At 44.0% G+C, this 14,196-nt stretch overlaps 1 protein-coding gene across 2 annotated transcripts in view; it reads right to left on the bottom strand.

Annotated features, from left to right (window-relative positions):
* Positions 1–233: 233 nt before the first annotated feature.
* rbm26 (RNA binding motif protein 26) overlaps positions 234–14,196 on the bottom strand; it is a 19,346-nt gene continuing 5,383 nt past the window's right edge. Inside the window, exons 1-21 of one of the 2 annotated variants that reach the window (XM_056608081.1) lie at positions 13,816–14,065; positions 13,645–13,716; positions 13,038–13,270; positions 11,897–12,178; positions 11,186–11,413; positions 10,542–10,682; positions 9,709–9,852; positions 8,624–8,726; positions 8,247–8,406; positions 7,472–7,657; positions 6,935–7,030; positions 6,739–6,807; positions 6,530–6,628; positions 6,179–6,253; positions 5,663–5,833; positions 4,763–4,867; positions 3,782–3,979; positions 2,892–2,978; positions 1,777–1,887; positions 617–1,288; positions 234–514 (exon numbers count right to left, since the gene is read on the bottom strand). In XM_056608081.1, the coding sequence (XP_056464056.1) occupies positions 1,199–1,288; positions 1,777–1,887; positions 2,892–2,978; positions 3,782–3,979; positions 4,763–4,867; positions 5,663–5,833; positions 6,179–6,253; positions 6,530–6,628; positions 6,739–6,807; positions 6,935–7,030; positions 7,472–7,657; positions 8,247–8,406; positions 8,624–8,726; positions 9,709–9,852; positions 10,542–10,682; positions 11,186–11,413; positions 11,897–12,178; positions 13,038–13,122 (2,430 nt within the window). In that variant the 5' untranslated portion in view covers positions 13,123–13,270; positions 13,645–13,716; positions 13,816–14,065 and the 3' untranslated portion in view covers positions 234–514; positions 617–1,198. Of the gene's footprint in view, positions 515–616; positions 1,289–1,776; positions 1,888–2,891; positions 2,979–3,781; positions 3,980–4,762; positions 4,868–5,662; positions 5,834–6,178; positions 6,254–6,529; positions 6,629–6,738; positions 6,808–6,934; positions 7,031–7,471; positions 7,658–8,246; positions 8,407–8,623; positions 8,727–9,708; positions 9,853–10,541; positions 10,683–11,185; positions 11,414–11,896; positions 12,179–13,037; positions 13,271–13,644; positions 13,717–13,815; positions 14,066–14,196 lie in introns of those variants that run through there. The other variant, XM_056608082.1, reaches the window with a different exon arrangement.

Genomic DNA, 14,196 nt, shown 5'->3' with positions numbered 1-14,196 from the left:
TGGACTAGAACACGCTTTGATTTGGTTATTTGTGCACTGTTTATGCAAATAGCACGACGACACATTCAGTTAACTGTTGTAGGCCTATAGTTTCAGCTATGTAGGCCAAACCAAAGTCATCCTATTTGAGTTCTCAAACACATAACATGGCTATATTTTCTTTTTAAATGTAGGGCTAGTAGGCAAAAGGACCACATTCAGCCGACCAATGGAACCACCATGGAGTAGACCGCTTTGTTTATTAGGATTTTTGGTAATTTAGTAAATATATGCGTATCCTAAAATATCCAACATGCCTAGGCTACTTGGATAAGGCAAAAAGTTGACAATTTAAAGAAATCGAATATTTTCCGATAGAATTAAGTCAGTATTTATTTACTTAATTACATGCGACATACACAGTATGTCAGTATTTATTTACATACGACATACACAGTATGTTGTAACATTAAAAAAAAGAAAAAAAAAAGGGATGAGCGTACAGGGCTTGGGAGGATCTAGTAGACAGCGACATCTGGAGGAGAGAAAAAAATAACTTGATAAAAGGGTTGGATAATTTTTTAAATAATTATAAATGTTAGAAACATCATTTGGTATTAATTGTAAATTAACTTACCAACCAATGGAACAGGAAACAATGGTAGGAGTGTAGAGCTTAAGGTAATAGGTATTTTTTTTCTATGCATTTTTTTTTTTTTTTTAAATGGTCTTTATTTCTTAACTTTTTTTTTTACTTTGCTGCATTTTTTTCATCATTTTTTTTTGGTTTGTTGAATTTTTTGTGCAGCACATTTTTCTTAAGACCATTTCAATTCTTTATTTTTTTTTACAATTCATTAAGCCAGAAAGTGAGAAGCAAACAAGTCATACAAAATGAATAAAACTGATACATAAAATATTTACACATGCGCAGCTACCAATAGTACTCAAATTCATTCAACACAACCTAAATTATTTTTAAATTCAAAGAAAACGGCATCAAAAATTTGATTATTTAACACGTCACCCCAAAAAAATGAAAAACATTGTTGAATCATTTCTATACTTTAAGATAATTAAAAAGGTTCTGTTGTTGAACACGTTCATAAGAAACATCAGCTGAGGAAAACAAATCAAGTTCTAATGTATGATGTCACAGTCTATCTCGCAATTAATAATCACACGCCGAGGTGGTCCAGGTGCGTGTATGTGGTGATCTTCATCTCCTCCAGGAGCGAGGCTCGTTGTCATCCTCCTCTTCATCATCATCCTGAAGCAGAGCGTCATCACTCATCGGCTCCTCTGCAAACTATGAAGGAGAGGGGATGAATATTGTTTGCAAACTGCTGAATTTGTCAACGTGAATGCAACATTTGTGAGACTTAGTAATTTAAATTAACAAATAATTAGTTGTGTTAAAGTGCAGCAAATACACAGACAAATGCATATATATTTACAGACGGACACACACAGCCAATAGTGTTTATCGTAAGCCTAACTGGATATTATTCGACCATCGTTTATGGAGCACAGCTTTATTCCCTCCTGCACTCAAAATGTTGGCGTGTCAAAATACCCAACAGATAAAACAGCATGTTCTTAAGGTCGTTAGCCCACAGCCAATGGCTCCATCTAGTGCCCAAACTGGAAACCAAACTTTCTCTTAGAAATATATATTAAGTATATAGAATTACTTAACACGACTTATCACTAGTAACACATGCATAGCAAAGCTTGGGCGACAACATCATCGGGTAGCATAGCCACTAGCGCTACCAGGTGAGAGATGGACCAGACCTCTTCGTCGTCGGGCTCGGGGTCACCGTGGTCGGCAGTCGACATGCTGATTGGAGGTTTGTACCACGACAAACGGAGGAGACTGCTCAGCTTCACACCGTGGACTGCCGCCTGGGGGGGGAGAAATACCTTCAGAGTTATGCACTGGGCTTCAAGACCTTCACAGGTAAACCCTGAGATATAAGACCTTCAAAGTTAAACCCTGAGATATAAGACCTTCACAGTTAAACCCTGAGATATAAGATCTTCACAGTTAAACCCTGAGATATAAGACCTTCACAGTTAAACCCTGAGATATAAGACCTTCACAGTTAAACAATGAGATATAAGACCTTCACAGTTAAACCATGAGATATAAGACCTTCACAGTTAAACCATGAGATATAAGATCTTCACAGTTAAACCCTGAGATATAAGACCTTCACAGTTAAACCCTGAGATATAAGACCTTCACAGTTACACGCTGAGATATAAGACCTTCACAGTTACACCCTGAGATATAAGACCTTCAGTTACACCCTGAGATATAAGACCTTCACAGTTATACCCTGATATATAAAAGACCATCACAGTTAAACCCTGAGATACAAGATCTTCACAGTTATACCCTGAGATACAAGATCTTCACAGTTAAACCCTGAGATATATGACCTTCACAGTTAGACACTTACAAGACCATCAGTTGCACACTGAGATACCAGATCTTCAGTTAGACTGAGATATAAAATATTCAGTTAGACTGAGATATAAGACCTTCAGTTAGACTGAGATATAAGACCTTCAGTTATACACTGAGGCTAATTTACTATTAGCCTCGATAAAACACTGTAGTGGAGAGTTTACGGTTCTTAGCCTCACCATGACATTTATACAGTTAACCGTTTGGTTCGATGCCCAATATTTTGACCATGTACGGGAAGTGGACACTAGGACTAATGACAGACATTATAGAGAGATGATGAGCAAGAGCATAAAAAGATACAGAGAGCATAAAGGAGAGAAAAGAGAGAGAGAGTTGGTCCACTTGCTCTGCTTCAAGACATGGAGAGATTATGAGCGAGAGCATGAAAAGGATGCATATAGGAGAGGGAAAGAGAGAGGGAGAGTTGGTCCACCTGCTCTGCCTCTGCCCTGCTCCTGTAGGTGATGACAGCAGAACGAGTCTCCTCATCTATTCGGCAGTCCTCGATCTCTCCGAATTGCTTCCGGAAGGCAAGAGAAATACATTAGAAACTCAGGGTGAACAATATATATGAAGTCCGATAAATTATCGGACAATGTTTCCCATACATAGACCAATGTGTGGCGCAGAGCCACAGAATCAACACCGAGCGCCACAGATGTTTTCTACTTTTTTTTTTTTTTGCTCATCAGAGGCCAAAAATCCTTTGTTTTCCTTGACAGCAGTCAATTATACTCATGATTATACTTAGCAAAGGCGAATTATCAAATATAATTCACCGCCGGAAGTTGTGAAGGGCCCATGCAAGTGAACGGAACGTTCCATGGCAGTGAGAAGACCCGTGTAATAATTGCGATTAATGTGAAATGCGGTTATAGTTTATATATATGACTATGTGTTAGACCCCCAGGCCGTTCTGCCCGCGATTTTAATTCGCTCTGCAGCAGAGGCTGGAGATCGGGAAGATCAGGAGGTCTCCCGGTGGGCCGGTCCACTTTGATTAAGTATTTATTAAGTATTATTCAGTTTAAATTATAGCCTATAAATAGAGCTAATAATTTGTTAAAAAAAATACATTTTGATCTCCTTTGAAACTGTTGATCTCAGTTTTTGTTTGACTATTGATGAAGACATGGTACTATGTAAATCGCTTATTGTGTAGAAAATGAACCACCCGATTGCTCTATAGAGAGCTCTGCTGGCCAAAATCGTTCTTAGCCATCCCTATTGGAGACGATATTCTAGGGGTCGTGGGGCCTGGAGGGGGGAGGGTAAGGGGGGTGTTGTGAAAGGGCTTTACTGTTGGGACTCTTGGGGACTCACCGCGAAGTGTGGCAGCAGTTCAACCTGCTCGGCCTCGGAGAAGCCCGAGATCTCTAGGGCTCGCGGCCGATGATCAACCGACGCGTAAAGCGAGGCGCCGCGGCCTCGCCCCCTGGAGCCCCGCCCCCGAGCCCTGAGTGACCCCCGACCTCTCATCAGCAGCCCCCGACCCCGAGCCAAGAGACCCCGCTTGGCCGCCTGAGAGAGAGAGACAGAGATGAACAAGGCGTTAACTGTGTGGTTCACCAGGGTCATCACCTTAGGAACAGTGTTGCGTTCTGAAACGGGAGCACGAGGCCCCCGTGGCTGCTATAAAACAAAGTCTGCAAAAGATAGACACTTATTTATCTATTGCCACTGACAGTTATATTCAGCCTTTGGCGGTAATATATGATAATAGAATAGATCTTCTTAATGAGAGATCTGAAGAAACCATCTGTAGCTGGGTAATGGTAGGGTTAATTTAACTTTACCTGTAGCTGGGTTAGGGTGGGGTTAGTTTACCTTTATCTGTAGCTGGGTTAGGGTGGGGTTAGTTTACCTTTATCTTTAGCTGGGTTAGGGTGGGGTTAGTTTACCTTTATCTGTAGCTGGGTTAGGGTGGGGTTAGTTTACCTTTATCTGCAGCTGGGTTAGGGTGGGGTTAATTTACCTTTATCTGTAGCTGGGTTAGGGTGGGGTTAGTTTACCTTTATCTGTAGCTGGGTTAGGGTGGGGTTAGTTTACCTTTATCTGTAGCTGGGTTAGGGTAGGTTTAACTTTACCTGTACCTGTAGCTGGGTAATGGTAGGGTTCATTTAACTTTACCTGTAGCTGGGTTAGGGTGGGGTAGGTTTACCTTTATCTGTAGCTGGGTTAGGGTAGGGTAGGTTTACCTTTATCTGTAGCTGGGTTAGGGTAGGGTAAGTTTACCTTTATCTGTAGTTGGGTTAGGGTGGGGTTAGCTTATCTCCATCAGTAGCTTGGTTAGGGTAAGCTTACCTCTATCTGTAGCTGGGTGTACTTAATCTTGAGCAGTGCTATGTCTTCTCCAGCCTGGCTCTTCTTGTAGAGATCCAACTCTGTGTCCAGAAGCTCTTTCTGGGCCTATAAAGCATCAACAAATAGGTCACCACACCGACATGACGCAACTAATCCAACAGCACTTTACTGCTCTGTCTGTGTGACAAACAGAGAGAAACAGAAATAAAGTGAGTGAGTGGTGTGTTAGTTAGAGGGAGAGAAGAACGAAACAGAATGTTTATGGATCATTATATTCTTATCCTCCAGAATAAATATGAAATTATATAAATATATGATATAATATACATCGTTACGAGTTCATTTAAAAGACCTTTGTATGGATTATACTTACACCTAGATCCCTAGGTTTCCCAAAGTGAAAGGCGCTAAGCCGGTTACGTGAGGTTCAGCGAGCTTTGCACCGAAACAGCTATTAAAATGTCATAGGGCTTTCAGAGCCTGTACTTTTCCACTTTGACTTCAGTTAAGAAGTTGAATCAGTATTTCTACTTTTACCTCTTTTTTTTTTACACAAGTAGCTGTACTTTTATTTAAGTAAAGGCTACTTTTGCCATCACTACATGCATCCTTCCAGGCCTGTGAACTTCCCCCCCACCCTGTGTGTTGCCATTTAATTTGGCCTTTCCCACTAGGGATGACTTTAGCCACGGATTACCTCTCCACGTTAATCATTTCCTTCACCTTCGTTTTCCTTTGTTGTTACTCCCAAATAAGAATCCTTTAAGCCTTTAAGAATTTAAGAATCATCAAATACCTTGCTGACTAAGTGTCCTGCAAGAAATAACTTTTCATCTTGCATACGTGCAGGAGAGAAGAGAGACAGTATCTCTGTATATGCAAGACTTATGTGTGAGTTACCTGGGCTTTGGTCTTTGTGGAGCGCATGGGTTGGGGGCAGCTAGACGAAGCCTTGATCTCCCCTTGGAGTTTTGTGATTATCTGGGTGAGGGAGGACAGGGTCTGCATGATCTTCGCCCGGTCCTCCACCTTCACCACCACCTTCTTCTGGTCAAGCTTGGATATCAGCAGCTGTGGCAGAGATCACCCACATTTTTCACAAATTGTATCCATTTTATTGTCAGGTTTTTGAAGTTTATCACCATCTCTTCAGAAACCCTCATTTTGTCAACATTCAGGAAATCTGATTATTTAGCTAATGTAATTTTTTTCTCTTATTCATCATATTTGGTAGCATCGATCATACATTTTCTATACTAATACCATTTTTTTATATACTATACGCTCTTTAAATTATTAGAAACTTAAAAAAGGCATTGAGTAAATTATTTATATAATAACTGACACACACACACACACACACACTTTACCTAAACATTAAGTAAATAAGGATAACAAAAAAAATATAGAACCAACCTTCTGTGTCTCGATGTGTTTCTCTAGGATCTGTTGTTTCTTGCAGTTTACATCCTGCTGCAACCGCAGAGCTTCCTGTTGAAGGGATCATGGGAAAATCAAGGTCAATATTTGAATGGAGAACACCTTCCCCCCTTGCTCCTCTACTTATCCTACACCACCTCCTCCGACTTCCTCCTCCTCCTCCTCTCCTTTTGCCACCATCTCCTACACCTCCTCTATTCTACCTCGTGCTCCACGTTCCCTTTTCATCGTCCACTACCTTCGCCTCACCCCTTCCTCCTCCTCCTCCTTCTACCTTCCCCTCGCCGCCTCCTCCTCCTCCTCTACCTTCCCTTCCTGCTCCTCTACCTGTTTCTTCCTCAGCGTGTCCTCGCTGTTCCTCTGAGCAGTCTTCAGAGCAGCAGGGTTGAACACGGTCTTGGTCAGCCCTTTGGAAGTGGAAAAGACCTGCAACATATGAACACAAGCCTGTTAACCACAGCAACATTCTGGCTTCTGTTGGTATATATTGTAGTGTTATTATAAAATGTAGGGTACAGGTCAAAGACCTCACCCACCTTCTCAGTAGGAATGGCAGGCTTAACGGGAAACCCAAGCCTCTCTTTCACTGACGTTTTGGCGGAATTCTGTAGACAGACGGGGATAAAAACAGATGTAAAAAAACCGACGGACAGAACAACCAACAGACAGGACACATAGGCAGGCAGAAGGACAAACAGGCAGACAAATAAGCACAAACACACACACACACACCTGAGAGGCGTCAGCGGGGTTATGGTTATCCGAGGGCCCTGGTAGCAGGGGCCCCAGACGGTCCTTCACAGACTGTTTGAGAGAGGTTGGCAGGGCCTGTGGGACACAGATGGATATCAGAGACCACACCCTCTTTCCTATGACAACAGGTATTAAACAATGAGTGTGGGGGTTTGCCTTTATTACAGTGTATCATACTGAGGTGGGGGTGTGTGTGCATTACATTGTATCCTTACAGTGAGAAGGGGTGGTGTGCATATTGTAGTGTATCTTACAGTGAGGTAGGGGTGTGCTTGTATTTCAATGCATCTTCGTGAGGTGGGGTGCTTGTGTATTATAGGATATCCTACTGAGAGCTCCGGGTGTGTGTGTATAATAATACATTTTACATCGATGTGTGTATTGTGTTATAACGGTGAGGGTAGTGGGGTGTGTGTGTATTACAGTGTGTCTTACGGGGAGGTGGAGTTGTGTGTGCATTACAGTGTACCTTACGGAGAGTTGGAGTTTGTGCGTGTGGATTAAAGTGTATCTTACGCTGAGGTCTGCAGGGTGGGCAGGCTGCAGGGAGGTTGGGGGTCCGGGGGGTCCATCCGGTCTGTACCAGTGGACCCTGATGAAGCGGTTACCGAGCACGGCCTCGGGGCTCTGCATGGCCCGCTTGGCCTCATGGGGGTTGGAGAACTGGACCAGCGCCCCCTCTGGATCACTTTGGTACGCCACCTGGTGTCAGAAGATGGCCATTGAATCCCGGTGTCACAGCACAATGGTAGCAGTAACAGCAAAAAAAAGGGCATGCCTCTTGAGACATTCCTGATCTCTGAGGTCATATTGAAGTTTCTCACAGAGAACTGGATGGCCTCACTCCTGTTTGAACCAACTTTCAAAACCCTTAAGGTTAAAGAACAATGTTACACTCCACCTCTTTCGATCCTGCCGAAGAAAACCAGAAACATCTGAGAAAAGCTTTGAGTGCACATTTCTGTCCCTTCCACAAATGGTCCATTTCAGATACAATTATATTGATTGCCCCGTTGATAGCTACATTTTCTTTAGCGGGGCTATTGTTTTTTTTAAATCTGCAGACTTCTGTGATCTTGCTTTGACATGAACTAAACTTGCTCCTTTAAGTGTTGATTAGTCCATGTCGTTTTTATGTTTTGAAAGTTGGTTTGAACAGAGTGATGCCAGACTGTTCTGTACTTTCAGGCGAAGATTGAACAGGACTGACAAAAGATTAAAAGAAGGAGAAAGAGAGAGAGAGAGAGAGAGAGAGAGAGAGAAAGAACGAGAGAGTGAATGATCGTCTGACCTGCAGGTTGACGATGGTGCCAAACCGGCAGAAGTGTGCGTTGAGCTTGCTGATGTTGTTGAGGTCAGGGGGGATCTGTCTGACCAGAAGCCTGGAGTTGGGGGGGTGAAACTGTGCAGGAGCTCTGTTCTGGAAGCCCTGGTGGTTCCCAAAGCTGGGTCTGAAGAGAACAACCAATCAGAAACCAATAATCAATCTATCTGATTGTCCAGGGATCACTGCTGTTCACACATTAGGAACGGACGCTAAATAAAAGTAATGATTAACAAAGCAAGCGCAGTTGTTGTGTACCTAGGTTACGCAATACTTCTCAGTCAAACTTTTAATTCTCTTTGGATAAAACTGTCAGATAAATGATGTTTGTTAGTTTGTCTTACTTTTCGAACCAGGGTTTCTTCGGGGGCATGTTGCCATCGGGGAGGCCGGCTGGTCTCTTCCTGGGGTCCGACTCCATCACCACCCGGTGGTTAGGAGGCTTCTCTACAGAACAGAGAGAGAGAGGGGAATATTAACAAGGTAATTAACTAAATGTTAAAGTGTCAGTGAAATTGAAAGTAAGTCTTCGTAAAACTTGCATGAAGTTACTCTTCGTTAAACCTGCCCTAAGACAAACAGTGAGTTAGACCTGCGCTAATTAACTCACTGCAGCCATGATTTTTCATCCAGACTATTAAAAATAATAAAACACTGTTTCCTTTTAGAAATCCACTTCAAAAAACCATGGCGGAACATGAACCACCACGGTTGTGTTGGAGGGGCGGAGAGGGACTGAGCTCCTGTGTATTTGTAATGAAAGTACCGTATTTTCCGGACTATAAGTCGCGTTTTTTTTGTAGTTTGGCTTGCCCTGCGACTTATATTTCGAAGCGACTTATATGCCAAAATTGTGCGTACATAAACTTCGGCCGCAAGATGGCACCGTCATTCATTAGGCCTACAACTGAACGCTGCAAGGCCTACTGCACACCGAATAAATATTATTCTCGTCGTCATCGTCCTCCGGTTCAACCAAAGCTACCCCAGCCTTAGCTGCATGTTGTGCAACATAGCTGTCACACATATCACAGCGCATGACTTGGCCGGCGAAAACTGGAGCCCTCCGCTGGACTTGATGGCATCTAAAGCGCAACTTCCACCTCCCGATCGTGCGCTCAGGTTTAGGACCGCGGCGCATACGCGTCCGGTGGAATCCCGGTGTCACTGAATTCGGTATACTCTCAGAACTACGAGGGACCCGACACACCTATATTGCTATTGCAATTTATTCAGTCTCTCCAGACTAAACGTTCTTGTTCAAATGTTTAAAATAAATGCGACTTATACACCGATGCGACGTAATATAGGTTTTTTTCCTCGTCATGGAGCATTTTTTGACTGATGCGACTAATACTCGGGAGCGACGTATAGTCCGGAAAATACGGTAAGTGTGTTTGAAGCAGCGATTAGGTTCACCGACTCCTACCTCTGTGGGGCTGGTCCATGTCTCCCATGGTCAGTCCGATGAGGTTGGGTCTCTGGACGCTGGCTCGGTGGCGGTACTGCATGGGCCTGGACATGCTGGTGATGCTGGGGGCCTCAGGGTTGTACATGTCTGTATCATATGAGTCTGGAGGGGGAGGACCAAGGTACACCGTTAACTATCAGTTAGCAAGTTAAAGTTGTTAACTAGAGTCAAATCAGTTAGCAGAGTTAAGTACACCATCAACTTGAGTTAAATCAGTTAGCAGAATTAAATACAAAATTACCTAGTAGAGTTAACAGTTATCAGATGGCGGAGTTAGATTCCGAATTTAACCAGTGAGCAGAGGTAAGCAGAGAGTTAACAAGAGTTAAATCAGTGAGCAGAGATAAGTACACAGTAAACTAGAGTTAAAAAATTGGAGTTCAGTACAGAGTTAACTAGAGTTCAGTCGGCAAAGTGAATTGCAGAATTAACTAGAATGAAACATGTTAGCAAGAGAGTTAAGTAAAGATTAAACAAGATAAATCCGTTTGAGTTAACCGTTAATCACACACATGAGTTTGCATTAGACGACTCCACTCTCTAGGGGAAACACGTGCTACTGCATGTATAACCACTGATTGGCTGATATGGTTGTGGTCACCAGCTGATTAAGTGACACACCTATCCAGCTCTTATCCAAAGACAATTGAAGAAGCATTAACAGCGGGGCCGTCTCTTCTTTGAGATCCGCCTCACAGTGCTTTCAAGACACTTTGTCGACACACCTTTATTTGGAACCTAGTCGCCTGACGACTGGAGCTAATTGAAACAGTGTCATTCGGATCTCTTACCGGAGGAGAAGAGGGGAGCGGATGGGGGAGGGAGAGAGGAGCGCATCCCAGAGGTGACGATGGTGGGGACGGAGCTGGCGATGGAGTTTGGAGGAGCGGCAATACCAGAGGCCTGCAGAGGGGGGAGTGGGGGAGGAGGACCTGGGAGGAGACACGACACACCAGAGGTTATCACAACTGTGTTCAGATACTTTATACTGACTTGTGCACAAAAACGAGTTAAGAGTGTCACTGACTGATTTATATTGAATAAACTGCTTAATATTTTTTTTATGTGCTCTCATAATCTTTATACACAAACCATATAAACACTTTATAAAACTAAGTAAACTGTTCATTATACATTAAAAAAGTTTCTCTTCTCGACATTTCTCTGGGATGAATTATGCAAAAGGAATAACATGTAAACAGGTCATATATAGAGGTCTGTGAGCAGGTCTAGGAAGGTCTGAGCGCAGGTCTAGGTAGGTCTGAGAGCAGGTCTAGCTAGGTCTGTGAGCAGGTCTAGGTAGGTCTGAGAGCAGGTCTAGGGAGGTCTGAGAGCAGGTCTAGGGAGGTCTGTGAGCAGGTCTAGGAAGGTCTGAGAGCAGGTCTAGGTAGGTCTGAGAGCAGGTCTAGGTAGGTCGTAGTGTTTGTGTAGGTACCTGTTACAGGTGGGAGGCTGGGGGGGAGCGAGCCAGGGGGGGGCACTGGGGGCCGGAGCTGAGCAGGAGGCGGGCTCATGAGGGGGGGAGGCGGCGGGAGACCTGGGGGGGGCTGCGAGGGAGGGGGCTGGAAGGGAAGGATGTTGGGAAGGTTGACGTCCTCCACCACCACCGGGTCGCTGCCGTGGTCGAAGGGACACATGTCTCCACGCATACAGAAGCCCTTCTCTGGAACACACACACACATCATGGTTGGTTATAATACCGCTAGCATACAGAAGCCCTTCTCTGGAACACACACACACACACACACACACATCGTGGTTAGTTGTAATACTGCTAGCATACAGAAGCCCTTCTCTGGAACACAACACCAACCAGGGTTACCCCCTATACCTTGTATATAAAGCTAAAAGTTATATAGTATCAAATATTAGTGTTGTTGAGTTTGTTTACATTCAACATGCATGCAGCTTGACGCTGATAAAATGATTGAAAAAGGACACCTAGAAATAGATTTTTGGTCTTCTGGAAATGTGAACATTACATTGCTGTTCATCCAGAAGAAAAACATAGCTCTCCCGTTCACTTGTCTTGGTTTACAGACCAATCTTTGCCTCTTCAACATGGCGGCTACATTTACATTCAATCCAAAGGCAAATATGTATTGGCCTGTGTATGTAGGTCCATGCGCTCCCCTCAAGCCCTCACCGTCGTAGTCACGGCAACGCTTCCGGGGCTGCTGGGGCGGGCGCCTGGGGAAGGCTTGGTCGGGCCTTATGTCCGACCAGCTCTCCGTGGTGCTGATGCTGTTGTTGTTGTTGCTGCCGTGGTGATGCGAAGGGGCGATGACGGTGATGGTGCTGCTCAGCGAGGGGACGGGGAAGTGGCTGGTGGTCGGCGTGGAGACCAGGGGGGGCGGGGCGTACCCTTCGACCACCTCCGAGCGATCGCCTGCTTCGTGGTCATACTTGGGTTTCGCAGCGTCACGCTCTAAGAAGGAAAGGCGACAAGTGGTTGTTATAACGACTATATCAGGGGAAACAGTGGCTTCCGGGCCGAAACCTCAGGTTCTGGTTCGATGAAAACAGATTTAAATAAGCGTTCATATCCTTCCCCTTGCAGCACAGATGTTAGCAGAGCTGTCGCGGTTAACAATGTTGGCCTGTGCTATTGAACGGGGGCTCTTGGGTGCAAATGTATTACAATTGCTTTCATTTGTAGCCCAAGCTCTTATGTAACTGAATTAACCCAGATTCTATTATTAAGCGATTAATATGTTCTAGGGCTGATGCGATTAGTTGTCATAAGCGTTATTTCAACTATCTTTGATTTCTAGTATTCGTGCTGGGGGTCTCTGCACATCAAATTAGACTGGGATTTATGTTATTCTAGATTAAATAAATAAACATTGCCTTGGAAACTCTAACGTGGATTACACAGGGGCCTCTTCGCAGTGATGATGGTCGTTTACATTTACTCGCAGTTTGCTTGTTAATTGGGCGGAATGGCAATATTGCAGTTGTCGTGATGTCCCTAAATGTGAGATTTAAATTAAAACTCTAAACTAAAGGTTAGAAAGAAGGTTTCTTAAAGCAGAAAAAGTGATGGCTGTGAATGACAAGCAGATGTCCTGATCAATAGATAATGGGAAGGTTTTATAAGGATTAAGTTAAGACTCATTAGGAGAAAGTGTACCAGATGGACCAGAAGTTAAGCGCTAGATGGTTTCATCATCAGGTGGATATGTTTTATAAGGACATTTAGTTAGGCGTGTTAATCATAAGGTTGGTGTGATCTACAACGATACTGATTGAAGCGCCATGTGGTTTGATCTCTAGCGACATCTCACCTCGACTCCGGCTCCGAGAGCGGGTACGCGAGTGGTCTCGCTCTCGTCCTCGTTCCCTCTCTCGGTCTCTCTCTCTGTCCCGCATGCGGTCCTTGCTCCAGCTGCGGCTGCGACTACGGCTGCGTGCGCGACGGCGGTTGTAGCGGTCCCGGTACGAGTCTCTCCGTTGTGGCTGTCGTTCATACTCCCTCTTCCTGGGCCGCTCGTCCCTCTTCCCTCGGTCATCCACTCTCCTGACAATCACCAAGTACACTCCCTGTGAGCCACCCTCAAATAAGGCTCTACCAGCTTATCATCATTGATTGATAAAATGGATATTGTCTTATTTACCATCTACTATTTAGTCACCTAGCAGATGTTATCATTATTAAACTGGGACTGCAGACAAAGGCAATTGAAAGTTTCAATTTGAAAAAAGAAAACGATCTGGTTATGTACAGAGATGTGACTGATCACTGATGAGGTTCACATTTATCACTATTTTAACTACGTTAACATGATTGTCCCACGTCACACAGCCTCCAGGTCAACATCAGGTGGACCCATCCCCCCCATCCAAGAGCGACAGCTTGCAGGAGCCAAAGTGCAGCTGGCAGTGTAGAGGTACCTCAAGACTCTATCAGGGACCTGGTTCCTCGTCTGGAGTTCCTCACGTTTATCTTCTGGCACCCTTAGGGCCCTGATTGATTTAATACAGCACTGGTTAGAAACAAACATTCACCTGAATTAACCTTTAAAACTGTGCACTGTGCACAGACTGACAGACACAGACACACACCTGCCATCTCTGCCATAGCGGGAGCTAGACTGTGGAGGACTGTGGTTCACCCTTCGAGAGAACTTGTCTCGATCGTCCTCGCGGCTCGACTAGAAAGAGAGAATATAAAAAGTATAAACACAAAGGATACAGACCGCTAGAAGTTGGGTTAGATATAGACTACTAGTTATCGTGTAAGATTAAGGCTAGTAATTATCCTGTTAAAGTTGCGTAGTTATCTAGGAATATTGTATATTGGACAGCAAAATAAAAGATTGAGATGGAGAACAAAAACACATCTAATACGTATCTAATAATTTCATAGACTTTGCCATTTTTTATACTCTGTGAGATATCCTGTTGATACAAATCCTCTTTCTTTTGACTTCATCCTTCTTAGTT

Source organism: Gadus chalcogrammus, chromosome 14 (genome assembly GCF_026213295.1).
Source record: "Gadus chalcogrammus isolate NIFS_2021 chromosome 14, NIFS_Gcha_1.0, whole genome shotgun sequence".
In the NCBI taxonomy this organism is placed as follows: Eukaryota; Metazoa; Chordata; class Actinopteri; order Gadiformes; family Gadidae; genus Gadus; species Gadus chalcogrammus.
Note: the sequence above shows the minus strand (reverse complement) of the source record. Positions and strands in the feature narration are given on the sequence as shown.